Source organism: Kwoniella dendrophila, chromosome 11, assembly GCF_036810415.1.
Source record: "Kwoniella dendrophila CBS 6074 chromosome 11, complete sequence".
In the NCBI taxonomy this organism is placed as follows: Eukaryota; Fungi; Basidiomycota; class Tremellomycetes; order Tremellales; family Cryptococcaceae; genus Kwoniella; species Kwoniella dendrophila.
In genome coordinates this window covers 1,051,053-1,072,463 of record NC_089486.1, presented here as the reverse complement: position 1 = coordinate 1,072,463, position 21,411 = coordinate 1,051,053, and the positions used below count along the sequence as shown (strand labels likewise).

The 21,411-nt window shown below is 36.6% G+C and overlaps 7 protein-coding genes across 7 annotated transcripts; 2 read left to right on the top strand and 5 right to left on the bottom strand.

Moving 5' to 3' along the window:
* Positions 1–303: 303 nt before the first annotated feature.
* On the bottom strand, positions 304–4,296 carry L201_007955 (uncharacterized protein; the record flags this gene model as incomplete). Its single annotated transcript, XM_066223656.1, has 10 exons — positions 304–2,416; positions 2,485–2,555; positions 2,620–2,727; positions 2,791–2,823; positions 2,877–2,966; positions 3,020–3,040; positions 3,102–3,309; positions 3,370–3,411; positions 3,598–3,914; positions 3,988–4,296. The coding sequence occupies 10 exons, from the start codon at positions 4,294–4,296 to the stop codon at positions 304–306; spliced, it is 3,312 nt and encodes a 1,103-aa protein (XP_066079753.1).
* A 1,835-nt stretch (positions 4,297–6,131) lies between these two features.
* L201_007954 (uncharacterized protein) lies at positions 6,132–11,404 on the top strand (the record flags this gene model as incomplete). The annotated part of the gene is made up of 3 exons (XM_066223655.1): positions 6,132–6,607; positions 6,692–9,417; positions 9,483–11,404. The coding sequence occupies 3 exons, from the start codon at positions 6,132–6,134 to the stop codon at positions 11,402–11,404; spliced, it is 5,124 nt and encodes a 1,707-aa protein (XP_066079752.1).
* Positions 11,405–11,823: 419 nt separating this feature from the next.
* On the bottom strand, positions 11,824–14,198 carry L201_007953 (glutathione-disulfide reductase; the record flags this gene model as incomplete). The annotated part of the gene is made up of 11 exons (XM_066223654.1): positions 11,824–11,861; positions 11,936–11,995; positions 12,091–12,229; positions 12,310–12,397; positions 12,502–12,898; positions 12,965–13,347; positions 13,561–13,720; positions 13,783–13,796; positions 13,865–13,944; positions 14,015–14,060; positions 14,155–14,198. 11 exons carry the CDS (start codon positions 14,196–14,198, stop codon positions 11,824–11,826), a joined length of 1,449 nt encoding a protein of 482 aa, XP_066079751.1.
* Positions 14,199–14,868: 670 nt separating this feature from the next.
* L201_007952 (uncharacterized protein) lies at positions 14,869–16,286 on the bottom strand (the record flags this gene model as incomplete). Its single annotated transcript, XM_066223653.1, has 6 exons — positions 14,869–14,928; positions 14,999–15,076; positions 15,151–15,283; positions 15,382–15,773; positions 15,880–16,105; positions 16,225–16,286. The coding sequence occupies 6 exons, from the start codon at positions 16,284–16,286 to the stop codon at positions 14,869–14,871; spliced, it is 951 nt and encodes a 316-aa protein (XP_066079750.1).
* A 212-nt stretch (positions 16,287–16,498) lies between these two features.
* L201_007951 (uncharacterized protein) lies at positions 16,499–16,875 on the bottom strand (the record flags this gene model as incomplete). The annotated part of the gene is made up of 3 exons (XM_066223652.1): positions 16,499–16,558; positions 16,644–16,746; positions 16,823–16,875. The coding sequence occupies 3 exons, from the start codon at positions 16,873–16,875 to the stop codon at positions 16,499–16,501; spliced, it is 216 nt and encodes a 71-aa protein (XP_066079749.1).
* Positions 16,876–17,196: 321 nt separating this feature from the next.
* L201_007950 (uncharacterized protein) lies at positions 17,197–18,795 on the bottom strand (the record flags this gene model as incomplete). Its single annotated transcript, XM_066223651.1, has 7 exons — positions 17,197–17,555; positions 17,617–17,927; positions 18,007–18,089; positions 18,151–18,207; positions 18,352–18,399; positions 18,469–18,503; positions 18,669–18,795. The coding sequence occupies 7 exons, from the start codon at positions 18,793–18,795 to the stop codon at positions 17,197–17,199; spliced, it is 1,020 nt and encodes a 339-aa protein (XP_066079748.1).
* Positions 18,796–19,508: 713 nt separating this feature from the next.
* Positions 19,509–20,072, top strand: L201_007949 (uncharacterized protein; the record flags this gene model as incomplete). The annotated part of the gene is made up of 2 exons (XM_066223650.1): positions 19,509–19,677; positions 19,756–20,072. 2 exons carry the CDS (start codon positions 19,509–19,511, stop codon positions 20,070–20,072), a joined length of 486 nt encoding a protein of 161 aa, XP_066079747.1.
* Between the last annotated feature and the right edge of the window lie 1,339 nt (positions 20,073–21,411).

Here is a 21,411-nt window from a genome sequence, read left to right as displayed (position 1 = left end):
GAACGATAATAAACTGGGTTCGCAAAAGACATCTACTGTACACATAAGGCTAAGTTCGCAAGGTGATGGTCGATATAGCAATGAGACAACGTTCTCGGATTTTTATGTCATATCTTATCATATCACGATCCTTAAAAAATTGAGTATAAACAATTGAATTATATATACGGAAAGGAGTGTACAAAGAAATCATGGGACGTTCAAAGCTAAATTTACGAGGAAAATGAACAAGGATGAGAAATGATTATAATTCCCCACTCCCGCTGTTAGTTTTATAATACGGCCTAACATACGACCTCCATCTCATTCAATTCCCCAACCTTTACCATCAAAAGGTTCCCAATCTAAACCATTTAGTTGTATATTATCTAATGACAATTTAGGTAAACCTTCTTTATCTTTTGATACACTTACTGATCTGGATGAAGCTGTATTACCATCTTGTCTGGCTTCATCGTCTGCTACAAAATCTGTATTATTGACGATAGCAGGGTCGATGACTGGTGAATTAGCTTTTGATACAGACGCAGATTTGGATGAGGATTTAGAAGGTTGAATGGGTTTAATAGGTGAAGATTTCTTTTTTCTACGTTGTAACCAACCTAAACCAGATTCTGTATGTCTTCTATATCCCATATTTGGTCTATCCTGTTCTGCTGTTGCTGATGGTTTTGAAGATGATTGATCTCTTCCATTTTGTGTTGGTGGTTCACTCATATCTTTGGCATTAGATGAAGGTGCAGATGAACTAGAATTAGTACTTGAATTTGGTATCAAAGGAGGTTCAATCAATGGGGAATGTATATTGATGTGAGATTGATTCTTCAACGATGACTCAGTTGGTGAAGTTATTGATTTCAATTTTGGGAATTGTTTTAATTTACCAAAAGCCTTTTTAGTATTTGATATAGATTTGTTTGAGAAAATATTTGGTCTATAATTCTGTTTTGTTGGACTAGCTGAAGAAGACGGTTGAGAAGATGTTGTGGTAGTATCTGAATTCTTAACTTGTCTTCTTAATCCTGATCCCACACCATTGCTTATAGCAGAACCATTATGATTATTATTGAAACCGTTGAGATTTGATGGTCTTCTTTTGAGTACTCTACCTAATCCTAAGAAAGAATGATTTTGGTTTAATCCATTACCATTAGGCGCAGAGGCATCAGGACCTTCAGCGATCAATTCTTCCCATTCTTCATCATCTATATGTGTCCTTAAACCACCATGTAATTCAACAGATAATCTTGCTATTGGAATAGTATCTACAATAGGTAATTGTGGATGTCTTCTATGTATTCTTGTACTAGGTGATCCAGGATGTGGTGATGGTATAGTAACTACATCAGAAACTGATAATCCAGATGAAGGTAATCCCTGCGGTAAATTCAAATTAACCTCTTCAGATAATTGCCGCACAGCTTTAGGTCTAATAGGTATAGGGATAGGACGAGTTCCAGTTGAATGAGTCGATAATGGTGAGGTAGGTGTTTGAGGTGACAGGGGTTTTATAGGTTCAGTAGCATGTATAGATGCGGAATCGATCTCCATTAGCTTCTTGCCGGGTGTATCGAGTTTTGGCACACCAGATATATCCTTCTCGTCTGATGGAGTAGATGAAATGTCTTCGGTAGCTGCGACCACCTCAATTAATTTCACTTGATCAGGTTTAGTTTCGGCGTTTTCTTTCAACAATGCAGCAGCAATATCTTCAGGACTTGTATGGTTGTCAACGTGAGATTTTGGTGCTGGTATAGGAGACGGCATAGGTGGATTACTGGAATATGCGGATTCCGGCGATCCAGGCTGCAAAGTAACTGGGGAATCTTTGCTGGGTGCCGTTCCAGTAATGACTGTAGACAAAGGCACAGAGATGCCATGTTCAGTTGATATAGGATGTATGGTGATATCCTCTTTATCTTGAGACTTCGTATCTTCTGTTTGTTGAGCTTCAATGACCTTGATGCCAATCTGGGGATTCTCAGTTTCCATCAGTTCTGGCGACAAACCATCTTCCATAACTTGAATGGGGACCACCTCGTCGGCTGCTGATACGATGCCATCCAGAGCTTGCCCGCGTTGTTCTTCTTCCTCTGGTTCTACCTCCTCTTCTTCAGCTACACTTTCCCCAATCTCACTCTCTTCGACAGTTTCATAATCATCTTCTTCCCGACTCCAAGCGAAACTTTCCAATTCAAATCTATATTTAGCTTGTTCTAAAGCATATAAAGCATTATCATTTAAAGGTGTTTTCTTATAGTTATCTTCATATCTCATATCGTGAGTTGACATGTCTACCGAAGGATCTTCTTCTAAACATAATTTTGGGAAATAACTTGTATTATATTCTGCTACTGGATGTAAGCGTAATCCATGTGGATCTTGATATTCTCCTCTTCTAACTGTTTCCCAATCCCTAAAATCAGAAAACGAAGTCGTTACTGAATATCCTAAAATCAGATTAATATTGGAGATTCAGCTTACAAGTAAGCGAAATATTCATGTTCTTTCACACATGGTTCTGTCAGTCGCCACATAGGATCTTTCTGCAGCAACTGTAATAAGCAATGGAGTTAGCTGCACTTTATACAATATGAATTTGCTCGATAGACCACTCACAGCATCAATAAAACTACAAGTCACAGGATCAGGGATGAAGCTGGCCATTGCCGGATCATGGAGGAAATCGTCCCATGAATCGTACAGTATCTTATTCCAGAGTACCATCTAATTTATTCAAGAGAAGGCTTATAAGCTATGATCACATCGAGCGCTTTTACGAAAGCTTACTGGAGGTTCCTCTTCCGCTTTTCGGAATGGGACCTGTTCGGAAGGGTTAGCTGTACAAGACGAGGTGAATATGCAAACATAATTACCCTTCCCACCAATCCCTCTAAAACTATACATCCCAATGCCCACCAATCTACTGCATAAGAGTAATCGTTTCTTTTTACCACTTCAGGCGACTGAATATTTCTATGTATAAGCTGGCGGCTGCACTTAAACCCAGAAAACTTACCAGATATTCGGACGTTTCAACCTGAGTGTAAGTAGAACTTCAGCTATCGTTATCGGAATCTACAACCTGAAAGATAACTCACGAATGAATAAGCTTTGTCAACCATCAACTGCTTCTGTCCATTAGGTAATACTCTCATTGAACCTGCACCTTGTCCTGCCCATGGTGGTAACTCAGGCTGACCAGGATAGGTTACAACATATATTGGTTTTGGGTCTCCTCTATACGAAAATTCTTTTGATAATCCAAAATCTGCTAAAACAGCATGACCTTTTGCGTTCAGCAGAATACTAGAGTTTGATGTTTTAGTTAGCTAAATTTTGCGTTTTGTCACCAGATTGCTTACTCACTTTTCTGGTTTTAGATCACGAACTATGATACCGTGTCTATGTCTACAATAAGATCAGCTGACTGCTACATGGAGGTTATCGATCAATGGCCTAGATCTGACGCTTCATCTACAACGACAATCTCGATGGAAAACTTCTTCTACAAAAATCTCTTTCCCCGAAATGGTACCTTTACCATTGCGAATAGAAGCGGTCATTGGGATAAAGTAATTTTCAGTGGGAACTTACAAATCTTCCAATCCCTGAGTTATATCAGCAGCATAAAATCTAGTTCTATGATCACCTAAAATACGATGAATTTCCATTTGAGTAGCTAAATCACCACCAGGATAGAAATCCATAACAAAATAGAAATTTTCTCTATCAGTAAATGAATTATGTAATTTTGATACGAATCTATTGTTTGGTTCATCAACAGCAAATCTTCTTAAGATTGATTGTTCAGTCAAAGTATGATTTAATTCATCATGTGTTAAAACTGATCTTTTTGATATTGCTTTCATTGCTCTTATGTTGTTTGTTGGTGTGTGTTTGACCAATAAAACCTATATCTCAATATCAGCCATAAACAGGGAATTCGGAATGAATTATCCAACCAGTAAAAGGAATTCGACTTACCCTACCAGCACAACCTTTACCTAAAACCCTTATTAATTGGAAATCCTCTAATCTCGGTACGCATCTTCTGTTTGCACCTGTTGATGATCCGTCACTTGTACTAGCTTTTCTTCTTTGCTGTGATGGAATAACGCTTGGACCAGCTTTTTCCTTTCTAGGTGAATTACCAAATGAAGAACTCATGGAAGGGGTTCTATCTGGAGTTGATATTCCATTAGGAGGGATCAAGTGAGGTGAAGGTGACTCTTCACCATCGCGACTATATGGTGGAGAAGGTGGTAAAGGCACGTTTGAATAAATGGTAGACATTCTTTTGAGCGATAATAGCGGTGGAAGGTTGTATTTGTCGCTTTTAGGCTGTTATTGACCAGTAGAGATAGTGCTTTTTGGTTTGATTGGAAGCTATATATGTTTGTGTGATATAGCAAAGCAATTGGTTGTATATAGTTGAGCAAGCTGAACAGTATGTTGAAATAGACAGGTTAAGCCTAGAATAGTAGATACATGGTGGAAAATTAATTTTGTCTTTCGGTTTTGTCTATATCCAGTATTTGATGAAATACAATGAACGTGAACAAGGCTTACTTTATTATATATCTTCTTGCTATTTGCCGTTCTGAAAAATGCCTCTTTACAGGTGACTAATACTGAAATTCATCAATGACGATGTTCCTCTGATGGTGACGAGCGAAGATCCTTTGATCGATCCTCGGTTCTTTGGGAAATTCGGAATCTAAAGAGGTTAAAAAGAGTGATTGGTATGGTTGATGAGATAATATTCGAATATGGAGTGACGATGAAGATAAGCGGATTCTTGTTGTGATAGGTAACGATTATAAAGGAGAAAAGGTTGAAGGAATAAAGGTAAATGAGTAAAGATCGAATTATCAGTGGGGTGATTGTACGAGCTCTAGAAGGCCACTATACGTGCTTGATTTGTGATTAGGTATAGAGAGATGATGGATGATATGTATGATATGTGCTCCAGATAAAGTAACAGGATATTAAAAGTCGAAATGCATTAGCGAAGCTTGATAATGATTTAGGTTGATTCCAAAACGTCAGTTCATTCAGGCATCAATCAGATTTTTAGACAATCAAGGTTTACCGAAAAATCGCGAAATTTGAACATAATCCAGTCATTTCAAACGCTTTGATCTCTTTTCACATACACCTGCAACATTCCATCCCTACATTCTTGCATCCTTCTTATCCCGATACTTATGGTAGGACGCGATAAGTACACGTTACTTCCGTGTCATTTTACGCCCATTCTGCTACTTGTTTGGTCCATAGTGGATGATGGGCAAGCATGCACACCATGTCCTAATTCTGCACTCTGTAATGCTTGATGGTGACCCGTTGAACGTTCATTTGTGTAGATACGGAATCTATGTTGCAGCAGAATTTCCACGTATGTTTATCCGTTGTGGGGTAATCAATTAGAATTAGTCAGACATGCCTTTGATGGCATACATCCTCTACTTAGCGTAAGAGGAAAAGGGTAGAATGTCTGGAGTCTGATGACCCGTGCGTTTGGGTTAATGTATCAGGTGTAAGCTTATTGTAGTATTTCAACCGTCAAAAGAACAACAAAAGGTTAACAAGATTGTCTGTTTTTGTCATTTATCTCTACCCAATCAACCTGAAACACCTGTCAACCCGATAAATGATAGGCAGAAATAAGGTGACTGGTGTGGGTAAGGTTGCCACGTGATTTAGTGATGTTATCGATCCGTCGGTGGCTCGTGCGCGTTTGTATCGATTATTTGGGCGTTTGTCTTTATGTGCGCAATATCTCTAGTAGGTATTTTAGTACGCGTAAAGGATATCTCCTATGTATGGCTATATGCTGAGGTAAAAGATCATTCAACCTTCACCTCGATTGCAATCTAGTCCAAACATCCTTTCAATGTTTGAGTATTATTCACAAAATCTAAATACATGATAGCAACATACACTTCTCTTTACTGGTTCATCCATTATTAGCGCTTCTGTGAAGTCGCAATTTACTTTTTACGACAAATTAAACGCTTTCACGAGTTTAAACGAAATAGAACGAATCTCAATTGATACCGCACGACCGGAGGAAAGAACTATACTACCTATATAACAGATTGACACAACGACAAAAGACATCGAAAATGGCCGCTGTAGCTTCCCAGCCTCACCAATACCATCAACAGCAACATCAGCAGCAACAGCATCAAGCATATTATGGACAACAACAACAGCAACAACAACATCAGCAACAGATATATGGAGCTCAATCGCAGTCTGTAATGGAAGATGTGTCAGATGATGATCATGATATGAACGGACATGAACATGAAGACGATGAAGAAGATGATGACGAATCTATCGAGGGCGATATACTAGATCCTGCTCATGCTCATTTCTATCATCAACAGCAACAACAAGCGTTATATTACCAACAGCATCAACAACAGCATGGGAGTCAGACTGATCTGACAAACCCTTCTACAGTATCCAAACAGCAGATGAACAATGCTCAACATTCTAGCGGCCTAGAAGGGGATGAAGAGGTGTATAGTGACGAGGAGAGTGATACGGACAGTATGCCAGATGAGAATATAGATTTCAGTCTGACTTATGCTCTGTAAGCCTCTTTACCTTTATAGCACGATATCAGACAACCATGGTTATCAAGCGAAATACGGAGCTAATACTAGTTGTTTTACAGGCATACATTCTTGGCGACTGTGGAAGGTCAAGCATCAGTAGTGAAGGGGGATTCGCTAGTATTACTAGATGATGCAAACTCTTATTGGTGGTTAGTGAGAGTACTTAAAACAGAAGATGTAGGATATATACCTGCAGAAAACATCGAAACACCTTATGAAAGATTAGCAAGATTGAATAAACACAGAAATGTTGATTTAGCTGCTGCAACTTTACTAGAAAAACAAGCTGGTACAGTTCAAGGTAGAGAAAAATTGAAAGATGTTATAGCTGGAAAAGCAAAAGGATTAAGAAGAGAATTTTCTGGTGAAGTCAATGCAGATACCGCAGGAGGTGGAAGAAGAGTTGTTTTTGCTCCTCCAACTTATGTTGATCATCCTGGTGTAACTTGGTCAAGTGATGAAGAAGATGAAAATGATCAAGATATTAATGGTCGACATTCAGGTTTAGATGATCATGATGATGAGGAAAGTGATATTGAAGTTGATCAAGTGGAAAATCAGTCCTCAATACAAGATCCTCAAATTGGTGATGTTAGACATGAAGCTGAAGTTCAGAGAGTAGATAGATCCCTTGATTCAGAAATGGAACCTGATGATGGTGTAGAATGGGCCGATAATGCTACTATTGAAGAACAACGTAGAGTCATAGATCAAAAACAACGTCAACAGCAAAATCAACCTACTTCAACAGGATCAGCTGTTAAACCTAAGTCAAACAATCCTTTCGCACCCAAAGCAGATAGTCATTCGACTGCAATGGCAGCTTCAGCTTCAAATACATCTTTAGCCTCGAGTTCTGCTGGAAGTGCAATTATGGATCCTGCTCAAGCAGGAAATGAAACTCGTCGATTAACTGCTACACCTGCTGTAGCAGCATCCGAACCCGCACACGCATCTGGACCGCTACTACCTTCTGTTATGCAAGCTCAACAACAACAACAACAAAACGGAACAGCAAGAAATGTTTCTGGCCAATCTGCTCAATCGGTTCAATCTGTATCTTCAGTCGTTTCAACCAATTCATCACAACGTAGTGTAACTCCTACAAGTCCGGAAGAATTAGCTAAAAAAGGTAAAGCTAACAAGATGAAGAAGAGCAGTAAAGAAGATTTACAAGATGGCGAAAAGAAGAAAAGAGGTATGTTGGGTGGATTATTCCATCGTAAAGGCAAAGATAAAAATGGTAAAGGTATTACAGGAAATGATGCAAGAAGTTCAGAAGAAAGTATGGTTAGTGGTAATCCTGAAGGACCTTATGGTGGTCAACAACGTTGGTCGGAAGAAAGAGCTGCACCTCCATCTTCTCTATCACAACAACAGCAGCCTCAGCAGTATATTCAACAGCCTCAACAAGATCAACAACAGTCTGCTGGTATTTCTTCGCATAGTCTGAGATTACAACAACAAGATCAAGCTAGAATGCAATCTTATACCTCTAAATATCTCAATAAATCACCTTCGACAGAATTACATTCACCTACTACAGCCGAAGCCGCTGCTGCTGTGGCTCAATCCGCTGCTGCCATGCGTTTAACAGCAAGTATGGGTAATAATCTAACCAATAGTAACAACACTGCAAGTGGAAACGCAAATAAAGGTGGAAGACCAAGTTCAATTATATTATCACCTAATCCTGCTGGTCCGCCTTTATTGAATGTCATAAGAATATTTGCCGGCGATCACATCAAATCTGAATCTTCCTTCAAGACTGCTTTAATCAATGAAACCACATCTTCATCTGATCTAATTAAACAAGCAATGCAAAGATTTCATCTTACTATCAGTTCATCTTCCAGTTCAACAATGGATGATGGATACTTTATCACTATTCGAGATGTTAATGGAGAAGAATACGAACTAACTTCAGATGAAAAGCCCTTGGTAGCTTTTCAAGAAGCTGTAGAAAGATGGGCAAATGATTCAGATGAAGATTTAACATCTAGAATAGGAGCTATAACGCCAACTGTGAAAAGATCCAGTGTCAGTAGTTTGTCAAGTGTGATAAGTTTATCGAATCATCCTGCAATCAAAAAATTAGGTATGAATGATTTTTCAGATGATTCAGCTGTAAAAATTTACTTGAATCGAAGAAGACCTGGTTCAGTTCAAATTAATAATACAAAGCAACAACAACAACAGCAGCAGAATCAAAATGGGATGCCAGAACCTGCAAGTGAATTTTCAAGTTATAGTACACAATTATCAACTGTACAAGAACAAGATTCAAACTCAAGTCCAGAAAATACATCTGCCGAATGGACTAACGTCAAGACCCCTACCTCTGATCATGTGGATGGGGATGTAACTCCACCTGCTGGAGGACAACCACAACAAAGATTTAATAATTCATTAACTATATCTACAAATGGTCAATCATCACCTGAAAGATTTTCTTCACCTTCAGCAAGATTTACAATTCAATTACAAATCCATCAAAATGATTTACCTGATAATTCAGTTTTTGATCCTTCAAGTGATTCAATTATACCTAAAGCTCTATTGAAAGATAGACAACAACAATCTTTGAATGACGATGAACCCAGAACAAGGTATTTCATCTTACCTAGAAATGTTAACGTAATCGAAACTATTGAACAAGGTTTAGATAGATTCGGTATACAAGAAGGTGTCGTTGATGGTGGTGATGATGTTGAAGATAAGATTGGAAAAAGAAGAAGTGTAACTCGAGTCAGGTATAATTTGGCTGTTATCATGAATGGTGAAGGTAAGTTGGAATTTGACTATACTCTAGCGGAGATATGAATAACTTATTGTATTCGAATGATGTAGAGCGATTGTTGTCTACCTCCAGTCGTATACTGGAAGCATATGATCAATCACCTAATTTACGACCTGTTGAACGTACTACGCCAGCTGAAAGACGTCGTTCTCGAGATTTACAGCATAATATGGGATCACCAAATGATATCTTACCTACAGATCCAGTATTTGTACTGCGTAAAGTACATACCAACCATCAACATCGAGGATTATCAAATGCTAAAGTAGATTCAGCTACAAATTCAACACCTAGACAATCAATTACACCTACATCTAAAAACGATACTAGATCTCCGGCAGAGATAATAGCGGCACAAAGAGCAGCATCAAGAGCTAATCAGAAAGCATTATTATCTGCACAAACTAATCAAAGTCAAGGTGTTGATATTGTATTACCTGATCAAAAAGGTACATTTAGATCATCGAAATTAATTGATGAAAATGATGGTGAAGAAATTATAAGATATTCTTATATTGATGATAATGGTGAAACTTATGATATATCAGAATTATTAGAAGAAGAATGGAATAATGATGATAATAATCTCAATAATATGAATAGTAATACTCTAAATGTCAACATACATAAACCAGCTTTGAACAGATTAGGAACTGATCAATCTGCTTATATCACTGCACCTTCAACACCTGATGAAGGTTTAGAAAAAGATCATGAATTAAGTATCATACAACAAAATCAAAATGATCAAAGACAAAGACAAAGACAAAGATCAAATTCATCTTTATCACAAACGCAAGATATATTAAAAGATGTAGTTGTTGAAAATAAACAAGATAAGAATAAACAATTTGAATTAAAAGAAAAATTGAATAGGGTAATTGATAAAGTTAAATCTGGTTCTGTGAAAAGTTCAACATCAAGTGAAGAAGTTGTCAATGCGAATTCACAAAAACAAATGAACAATAACAATAATCATCATAATATTAATCAACGTGGATCAGAAACACCTTCACCAAATAAACAAAGTAACAGTAGTGGGAGATTGACACCTCAACATCAACAAACTTTATCTTCTTTATCTGAAAATAGCAAATTACCAGATTTAAATTCAACACCAAAAGCTAAACCTTCTTCTTCATCTTCATCAAGTTTGAACTTTAATAGTAATACTTATGATTCATCTTCATCTACACCAAGGTCAAATTCAAGAACAAGTAATCATCACAATAATAGTAATAATAATCAATATAATTCAACGGCACAATCAATAAATAATAAAATGATTTATTCAAGACATCGTCAACAACCTTCAATTGCATCTATAATGTCAGATTTAGAAGGTAATTCATCTTCTTTGTCAGCATCAGCAGCGTCACAACAGAGAAGAATCAGTAATAATGATGAGGATGATGATGATAACAATACAACTAATACTAATACCACAGAGAATGAAGGAGAAGAAGAAGATAGATCATCAACACCAATTACAGCTACATCATCAACACATCCAACACCACCTTCATTATATAATTATAATGGTTCATCAATTTTTCAAAGAGCTGTTTCAGGTTCAGTTTCACCTACATTTTCTAGAAATGGAAACTCGAACGGTCCAATTAGATATAAAGATGATTTCGGTATAAAAGAAATGATGGCTATAATTGAAATTAGATCAAAAGAATATTTAATACCTTCCACTTCATCTATAAAGAGAAAAAATAGTGATAAATCGACTTCATCATCATCTAATTCATTATCAAATGATGAATTAAATTCAAATTTGAGCACCAAGGATAAAGAAAGTATAAAAGAATTAGATAAATCATTTTTAACTGGTGAATTTATAAATTGGGAAAATGAAAATATACATCCAGAAATTAAAAATTGTTTTAATAAACAATTTAAAGATTTAAATAAATTTGAAAATGATTTAGATCAATTATTATCTGAAGTTAGTAAATTTATTTGATATAAACATAAATATAAAAGTAAATCCAAATAGGATTATATCAAAATCATATTTTTTTCTTTTCAAGAGATAGATTCTCCTTTTTTCCTTTCTCTTTCCGTTTGATTGTTCTATGTATATAGTATACTTTTGTCTTTTTAAAAAATGTTCTTAACTGATGGGAATTTATGTATATATAATAATGAATGATGAATAGTATAGTAACTATTAGATATTTAGAATATTTAATGCTTGCTTGCTTGCTTGCACTGCTAAATTGCTAAATCAACAAACTGACAAGTAACGAAACATGATTGTGTTTTTGTCTGAAAATCACCAATAGACAATGCATTAATTCTTCATCTATAAATTTTACTCTGCAATCACTACTCATTTTCCCATTATACCTGGTTTAACCGCGATTTTATGTCTAAAATGACCTATCTAAGTGTAACTAATTCTTCGGAAGATGTAGGATCTGATTTTCAGAATATCCCATTGATTAGTGGATATCCAACGATCTATGTGTTAACGATTGACTGGATTACTCACGAATAGCAACACATGAATCGAAATCATCTTTAGTAGCACCCATTTTAACTGCTACACCGACTGCGAAATCGGTCAAAAAAAAAAACAGGTTTACGTTAGCGAGATATCTTGTACACCATATATGATATATAAATATATACAAAGTTTTGACTCACAACCTTGTAACATTTCATCACTACCTTCACCGATAATGTGTAATCCGACAACTTTTTCTTCAGGACCATGACAAACTAATTTATATGAAGTTGGTTGTTTGTGATTTTCATCTAACATGGCAAATGACATAGCTTTGAACTGTATAATCAACCAAACAGGGGGTTAATCAAACATCAGTCATCCATTTATTCTTGATAAGAGATGACAAATGAACTCACAGAGGTCTTGTATACTTTGATATTGTCTTTACCGAATTTCTCTTCTGCTTCAGGTTCAGATAAACCTACTGAACCTATAGTTGGGTGACTATATGATGTATTGACATTGATAACATCATTAGTATACAAATCCAAAAGGACCTATTATTAAACAGATGAAGGAGGACTCTAATGAAAAATATAAGGACTTACGAGAAAACTACTGAAGGAATATTTTCATAAGACAATTTATCATTTTTATATTTTTCAGGACCAAATAATCTATTTGATAATCTTCTACCTGCAGCAATAGCTACAGGAGTTAATAAAACTTTTCCAGCAACATCACCAACAGCATAAACATTTGGTATATTTGTATTTTGATATTCATCTGCAATTATATCACCTTGTTTATCTAATTTTATATCATTTAAATTTTCTAATCCTAATTTTTCTGTATTTGCATGTCTACCAATTGCCCATAATAAAACATCAACTTCTAATGGTTTATCTTCACCTAATGAATCTACATAAACTAATAATGATCCAGTTGAAGTTTTTTCAACTTTTTTAACATTTGATGATTTATGTATATTCATACCGGTTTTTTCTATCCCAAAGAAACGATATTTTATCAGCTCTAATCGCCGTAATTTAGTTGAAAGAGACTACTTACCCATATAAGGAACTAAAACTTCAGATAACATAGGATCAAAAGTTCTTAAAACTTGATCATGTCTAATAATTAAATGAGTTTCTGTACCTAAAGTATTAAATACACCTGCTAATTCAACGGCAATATAACCTGCACCAACTACAGCAACTCTTTTAGGTTGTTCTTCAATATCAAAGAAACCATCTGAATTTATACCATATTTTGCACCTTGAATTTGTTCTTCTGTAGGTATAGTTGGTCTACCTCCAACGGCAACTGTAATATTTTTAGCTTTAACTTGATATTTTTCACCATTTAATCCATCAATTTCTACTGTATTAGCATCAATGAATGAGGCGAATCCCGAATGGTAATCTACTCCATCTTTAACCAAATTACTTTCGCTATTATAGGGAAGGTGGGTGGGCAATGTTGACGAAGTTGACGATGTTGTGGGTAATTACAATCATGCGAAAGATGTAAAAAAAACCGAGAAAACAGGAAGAATTGAATGAATTGCAATTGATATATCAACATGCATCCCTTTTGAACTTGGGTTCTTTCAATTTTCAATGATCACTTGAAATGAAATTCGCAGAAAGGATCTATGTACTCACTAAATACCATTCAATCTCTTGATATAAGCATCTCGTTTATGTTTCAATTCTGTCCAATTGAAATCTTTTGCCATTTGAACTCCTTCATCGCCTTTACCAAATCCGTAAGCAGCAGCTTTTCTAAGATTATCAGCGATATCGGCAGTGTACCACATGACCTCTACAATAGGTCATATTAGCATTGTCATGAGGATCATGGTATTCAAGCGGAACATAGCTTACTCTTGGGTACACATCTATGAGTAGTCATATTTGAATATATCAGGATCAGTTATATAGAACGAACGATACATAGTAAACTTACCCAACATTTACACAAGTACCACCTAATCTGGGTGTGGATTCTGCAAGACCGACTTTGGCACCGTAAGAAGCTGCTCGTCTCTATATGAGAATGTATATATTAGCGATGAACAATTACTAGATTTATATGTAAAGATAAGGCTAAGCTTACAGCAGAAGCTAAACCACCTGATCCACCACCAATGACGAAATAATCACTATTTAGTATGAGTTGAATTAGCTAGGATCGACAAGTTTTACAGGGATTGACTAATCGGATCGATCTTTATACAAAATGTATCATTTACTTACTATTCTTCAATTTCAGCAGCTTGAGCTTTAGTTATAGGAGGCATTCTGACTAATTTACTTGATGTAAAAGATCTATAAGTCAAATTAAGTGTTGTTGTAGTTCTAGAAGATTGTTTGACAAGTCTTGAAGTTGATCTTAAGATTGAAGAGCAAACGACAGGTTTTGTCGTGCTTATTATAGTTGATAAATTGAAAGGACGAATTTTGAATAGGATGATTCTTGGTTAAATTCCCCAAGAATATCTTTTTGAGTTGTTGATAATCAAAATATAAAGGTGAAAAGGAGATGGAGTATTAGATATCAACGATGACGACGACGATGATTATCAACACTCTTCAGCAGTGGACAGTATGAATACGATGAATGGATACAAAAAGCTGGCTTACTTAACGTAAATGATTTCTTAAAACCCACAAAATGCGGGATCAGATCCTTACTGTACTCTTACGGTGTACGGCGGCAATTGAAATGGCGCAATCGACCGTAAAGCCCATAATTTACGACCTTCATGAGTATTTGACCCACCATTCCCCGTTATCTTTGTCATCAAAATGAAGTGCATACTTCATACATATCACTGCGATGGTACAGATCTAATATGATCAACAGCAAACAGAGTGTATACAATTCTACAGAAGCAGCAATTCTGGTGTAGTTCTAGTTCCGTTGCTCTATAACAACATCTCAGATCCATCAAAAATGCTTAGTCACAATCATACTGCTACTTCGAAATGATCCAAATCAAAAGCCTTTTCTAGTCTCGCTAAAGCAAGCTAAAGTAGAAGCACCATGCACGGTTAGCTGTTCTACAATCATTATTCGTGCAAGGGAATATGCGCTCACTTTCAGTATCTCAAGCCTTTGTGTAACGATGAATCTGAATCTACAAGGTAAAGGATCTGCATCCAAGGATGTGGGATTCTGTGACAACAGTATTAGAGCTTATTAATGGTATCTACACGATTGATGGGTTGAATACAATCTCTTTTACTTACGATATATACACCATCACTTATCATCTTCTTCATAAGCAGCTTAATGGCTAAATCATCTGCACCATATCCGTACTTCAGAGCTATAGGTGATAGATCAAGTATGAAGTAAACACCTGCATTTGCACCTATATAACTGATAGTTCACAGTATGGATGCGTATCCAAATATTAGTGAACCCCTTTAAACAAGTAGACATATTCAGATGGGATGATGGTGCAGAAAGACACTCACGGAAGTTTATGGAATTTACACCAATTCGCACATAGATCCATATTTTTGGTTAATTCTACCTTGTTTTTGTTTAATAATCTTTGTAATCTTTCTTTGTTTGACAATAATTCAGATAAAGATGAATCTGTTATACCATTAATTGGAGTAGCCATCATAGTTTTTCTAACATTTTCCAGTAATTTATCATTTCTTGAAATCAAAATACCTGATTTTAATCCAGAACAACCTAAATCTTTTGTTGGTCCACTTAAAATATGTATATTATCATATAGCTCTACATCATAATATGAATTCAATGACAAAACACTGATGAATGGTTGGGGATTAGGTGTATCTTTAGTTGGAAATACTGTATATGCAAAGACTTCGTCTACTATTAAGTGTATCTTATACTATAAAATCGCAATGTCAAGCTCACATCAGCTCAATTGAAGCTTATCATTCAATGTACTTTGCCAACGAACATATAAGGCTTCTTATACGTTGACGCAGCCTCACCTTTTTGGCCAAAGCGATATACCCTTCTATGGTTTCTTTAGGGTAACATTTAGGTATTGGATTATGTGGATTACATAGAATGATAGCTTTGATAGGTGTTTCTTTCCTTTTTACCGATGCCTTCAATCTATCGTCTAGGAATGATATGACGTTCGGTGACAGTGGATCGACATTTATTGGGATTTCCGCCAGAACTACTTTTGCTAATGCTGGGTATTCTATATCTCTTTTGTAGTCGTCTAATCACGATTGTTACAAGATAGTGATCAGCTTGACACGTTACCACACCTTATGCTATTGCTTGTACGCATGACGATGACTGATGCAAGGAGTCCTCTGACTCACGATAATATGGCTAATGCGATTAGTAAGCAAGTGGTACGGTAAATATCGATTATCCATAGCATATTTAATGGGTTATATAGTATTGTAAATGACCTACAGTAGAAAGTAAAACACCATCCCCTTCATCACACAAAGACCAAATTACACTAGCTAATAAAGCACCTATACCAGGTCCAGTAACGCTATTTTCTCTTGTAATTTTCTTTTGTGATTTGAGATTTCTTCCAAAATTGATATAATCAGGTAATAGATCTTCCAATTGATGTAAAGATGATTAAATTAATGTCGATCGATATTTAAAATGTTGTGTTTTTAAGTTAGCGCTTTCTAAGATCTGTCCTTGGAATTCAATGATATAAATTAGTAGTACAAATAGAATAGGTGACAGAGAGATAAGGGATATAAGAGATGATACTTACAGGTATCACATCATCTGATAATAAAGAATTCTCCGCTGTAGATAAGTTAATAACTCCTTCCGGATGAATTATAGGATCATGATATGCACCTTTGGGTGCTGGGCTACGTATCAAGATTGGATAGCTTTAACTTGTGAGACACCATTTCGTTTACAATGTCATTTGTTGACTTGACGTACTAGGGATTGGACTGGAAATTCTCCAACCTTTTCGTAGCTCTGTGAGACAACATCGTCTACTCCATTGATGCTTCACAGAGTATTGCTGTTTTGAACATGAGACAGCGACAAATACGATCTCAATGTCATATTATGAATCATAATCTACACAAAACATACTACTATCTATCATGTTTGATCATCCTTCTTTAAACTTATCGAGGACTTGTTCGGTAAATCACGGTCAAATCCGAAATTCCTCATAATCACGAATGTCGTCAACATGAGCAGCTTTAATGGCTCAGATCAGCTACAAAATGCCTCAATCCCTTCTAAATTTATGCATAGATGAATATTGAATTTCCATCTATGTATCTGCCAATGTACGATTCTACCTAGTCCTCATCCATTCTTTCATCATCACCTGATCCACCAGAAGGTTCATTATCATCTTTCTTTAAGGCAATCAAACCTTCAAGGAAACCTTTAACACTTTGACCAGCATTTTCAGGTAATCCTAATTCTCTCATCATACCACCGGGTAAACCACCAGATCTCAAAGCATTATCCAAAGAAGCTATGGCATCTGTAAATTGTGGCGCTGATAAGATAGGTAATAGATCTTGTGCGGTTGGATCCGAAGGTAATACCAAGCCGGATGGCAGTAATGGTACGATAGTTGGGATCAAGTCCGGATGAGTCGTCAATAAAGTTGACATTTGGATCGGAGATAATACGTCGGTCAACCTTGCATCTACAAGAAGAGTTCTGTTAGTTGATTGCGATGAACAATTCACTTCAGAGTATCAACTCACCATCTTCAGCTGGAGCGATACCACCACCTCTAGCCCACTCAGCTAACAATCTAGCCATCTGATCTTGAGTGCCCGCATTTCCCTCTGATGTACCTTGCTGAGGCGTCTCTTCAACATCCATACCTGATGAAGGTCCTGCAGAGGTGCTAGAACCGGTAGCAGCAGCTGTAGGAGTACTAGTGGAAGCGGCAGCAGCGGATCTTGGTGCAGGTTCAGGGTGAGAAAGTCTTGGTGCACCTGGTGTGGGAGGCCATGATCTTTCTTGAGTCCTTTGTGGAGTTGATGGAACTGGAAGAGAAGCTGAGCCAATTCTGCGTCGAAAAAGAATTTCAATTAGAGAATTTTAATTGGGCTGTTTGTAGGATAGTCAGTCTGAGGAGTTCAGCTCACCTATAAGTAGGATCTCTGATCAAATTATCAATATCAACTTGAGCTCTAAGAATGGCTTGTTGATCTGATTTTTGAATCCAGAACTAAAGATATTCGAAACAATAAGCTAGAATCCCATCCAATCTCTATGAATGAACAGCTTACAAAGTATTTCTGATCAGAACTTGAGAACTTGAGGATGTGGGTTCTACCAGATACATCCTGTGAATTGCAGACAGGATCAGTATAAAACGTACACTTAAATGATCCGTCTGAAATCAGTCCAACGATCTTCTCGTTGGAACGACAGCCCATCAGAAGGAAGGGTTGAACGATATTCTTGAAGGTTGTGATAATTTGACTTACTTGTTCTACTCGTTCAAAAGTTGCTTCACCGGGAAAAATGAGAAGTTCCTATGATGACACGTCGTAGCATGTCAGCTAATCGTTCCAGCCCTCTCCAGATAGTTAATGATAACTTACGTCCTCTACTTGCCCGGTAGTTCTGTTTTTCCAAGCTGATACAAGTTTTTGGGCGTTAGTATAATTCGTTACTTCTCGCGTTTGCTGAAGATCTTCGGGATACAAGAAAGGTGGTTTATTCAAAGGTCTGTAGCCAGCATATATGGTTGATGTTACGAAACGGTGCATCCGTACTATTTTAAAGGAATATCACAACTTACAGAAATGAGTAAATTCCCCATCTTCAGATCTTAATTCCAAAAGACCTTTATCAGGTAAAGCATCTACGAATTTACTGCCTTCTCTTCTAGAAGATCTTCCCGCTGCAATTGAGATTTGGGCTGCCATTTCTTGTGATCTTGCTCTGAATGCGATTGAGATGTATTGATGAATTCGCGATCAAGTCAAATAGGTATAAATCAGAGAAAGATCATATTGTTGGCCTAGTTGAATAACGATGGTTCATGGTTTGATTTTACGCTGACGCGGTGGAGATCAAACGATCCACAAAGGCGGAGGCTGCCACTCTCGACTGTAATAACAATAATATAATGCACTTAATCCAGCTTCGTAAGTGGCGATCATCGTAATCTGTTCCATTGATTAGTTTGCAAGATATATCTTTTTCAACCTTATCCGCCAGTTGTTATTGGTACTCAATCCTTAATGATCTTGTGGTATGACATGGAGGTTTCAAATGGAACCTGTAGATCAAGTGGATTTAACCACTTACCGGAATATCGATCAACGATATTAACCGGTCATTCTCAACCTTATCCAACATCTTCATCGATGATACGACTACTTCGCACGCATGCCAGCTTACTATTTTTGTAGCCTTGGCAGAATAAGGTTAATAGTTCTCTACCAACCTATGAAATGTAATAAATAGCGAATATATATGAGCTGCTTCCTTCTATATAACGTAGTAAATGGACTATCTTGGTCTTCATTTCTTTCTCTCTCTTGCATTTACCAAACACAAAAGACGTATCCTGTTACTTTATACACAGAGCAATTATCTTGGTTAGATCACTAAATACCTACTCTAAGACTTTATCATGTCACCCTCTCACGACGAGAAACTCAACCAACTTAGAGATCGACTCACCGACTTCATGATTAGAGAAGCTACACATGACATCTATAACATCTCAATGCCAAGAAATGGGAGAACATCTTTTCCTAGATTGGCCCATCTCAGACCATTAACTCGAATCTCAGAAGAAAGTAAGATGCTCCTCCTATAATCTAATTCAATGCGCTTATGCTTACTGGAAAATATCTCTTTTGTTGCGAACATGATAGATTCTTCCGAATTTGTCAATATCAATCATGAATCGTCCAGACCTGAAGCAGCAGTCGGATACGAACGACAAATCGAACATCCTTCTAAGGAAACATACAAAGTAAAAAAACCTAAGAATCTCATTCTCTATCTCACTGCTACAGAGGCAAAGATCATTACAATACAAATCATTCAACTCAAAATAGATGAAATCAATAAGAAGATCAACGAAGAATCGAATGAATTCTACATAAACAGATATAGAGGGCATAAATGGCATTTAACTAAAATCTGTAACGAAGTTTGGGCGGATTGCAGACGAAGAGATATATTTTGATTTATGAGCGAAAAGAGATAAGCAGAGCCTGGAAAATGTATCTAAATATAATATACGTGAAATCATCAAAACATTGTATCTGCTTGTGTTGTATACTCTTGTAAATTCCGTTTGTATGCAACAATTGATACGATCATCTTCGAATAATACTTATAGGTGATGAGCAGTTGAAACGTGATAGCTGGTGTTACTGTAAAAAAAGAAGGTTCCATAGAAGGATGAACGGGAACAAAAAGAACGAGCTGTGCGTACTACAGAAGTTACATACTAAAGATGGTTAAATTGTCTATTTTAAACGTTTTAATTACGTTAAATTCACCCGAGTACAGTATGAAACCGCTTAGTACGGTGATGATGGCGAATGATTTTTGATTTTTGTACCACGTTTCAGGATAAAAAACATGTGGAATTAGCTGGAAATGACGAAATTTCTGTGTGGAATATTTTCTGTACCCGTACCTGGAATTTTTTACCGGAACCTCTTCGGTGACTCTGCGTAATGTCCTAGAAAAAGGGAACAATCAATAAAAATTGTTTACAAGCTATACCTTAGCCTTAGTACGAAAATTCCCATCAACAATTGATTGATGATTGATCTTTCGTTGATTGTTTTTGATGGATATATAGATCATATGTACTTTGTAGATCACCTTGTTAAAACAATCAACATCACATAATACCATCGACATTCATTTTGAACACACTTTCGCTCAGAACTGGAAACTGGCTACAACGAACATTCTCCCTTCTTCCGACTCGACCGATATACCGAGTACAATATTGTCAAAGGTTCAGGTCTAACTCAAGTCATTAAATTCGAGTCTGAAACCACTAATCATACTCGGAAGACAGGAGGCCGAAATTAAGAAAACACGGTTTTAGTAGGAAAAAGATAAAGGGCTAAAGGACCCCCTCTCATCACCGACCGTCATTCCTGCCTTTGACCCATCAAACAACGTTTACCTGATAAAAGTAAGCTTTGCTGGTACTTAATTGGTGAGTAGTGTAATACCGATTTTCTTTCATCTTCTTGCATGCAAATCCCTACATGATTGCCTACAAATATTAACATCTCTACTATCTGCATCTCACTTTCACTATCTTGCAATATTACATATAACGTGTGCTTCGATTACAACATCACCTTGATTTCTTCTCTCGGTCACCTGACCTTTGGATCCGATTATCTCTCCGCGGCAACTTTAATCATCACCCTCAAATGGATCATACTCACTAAACACCATCAAATTTTGCCAAACTGAATCACTTGATACCTTGATGCCCCAAATCTTCAGCTTTTCATCATTATCACTATCACTAAATATTACGAGTCGAGAAT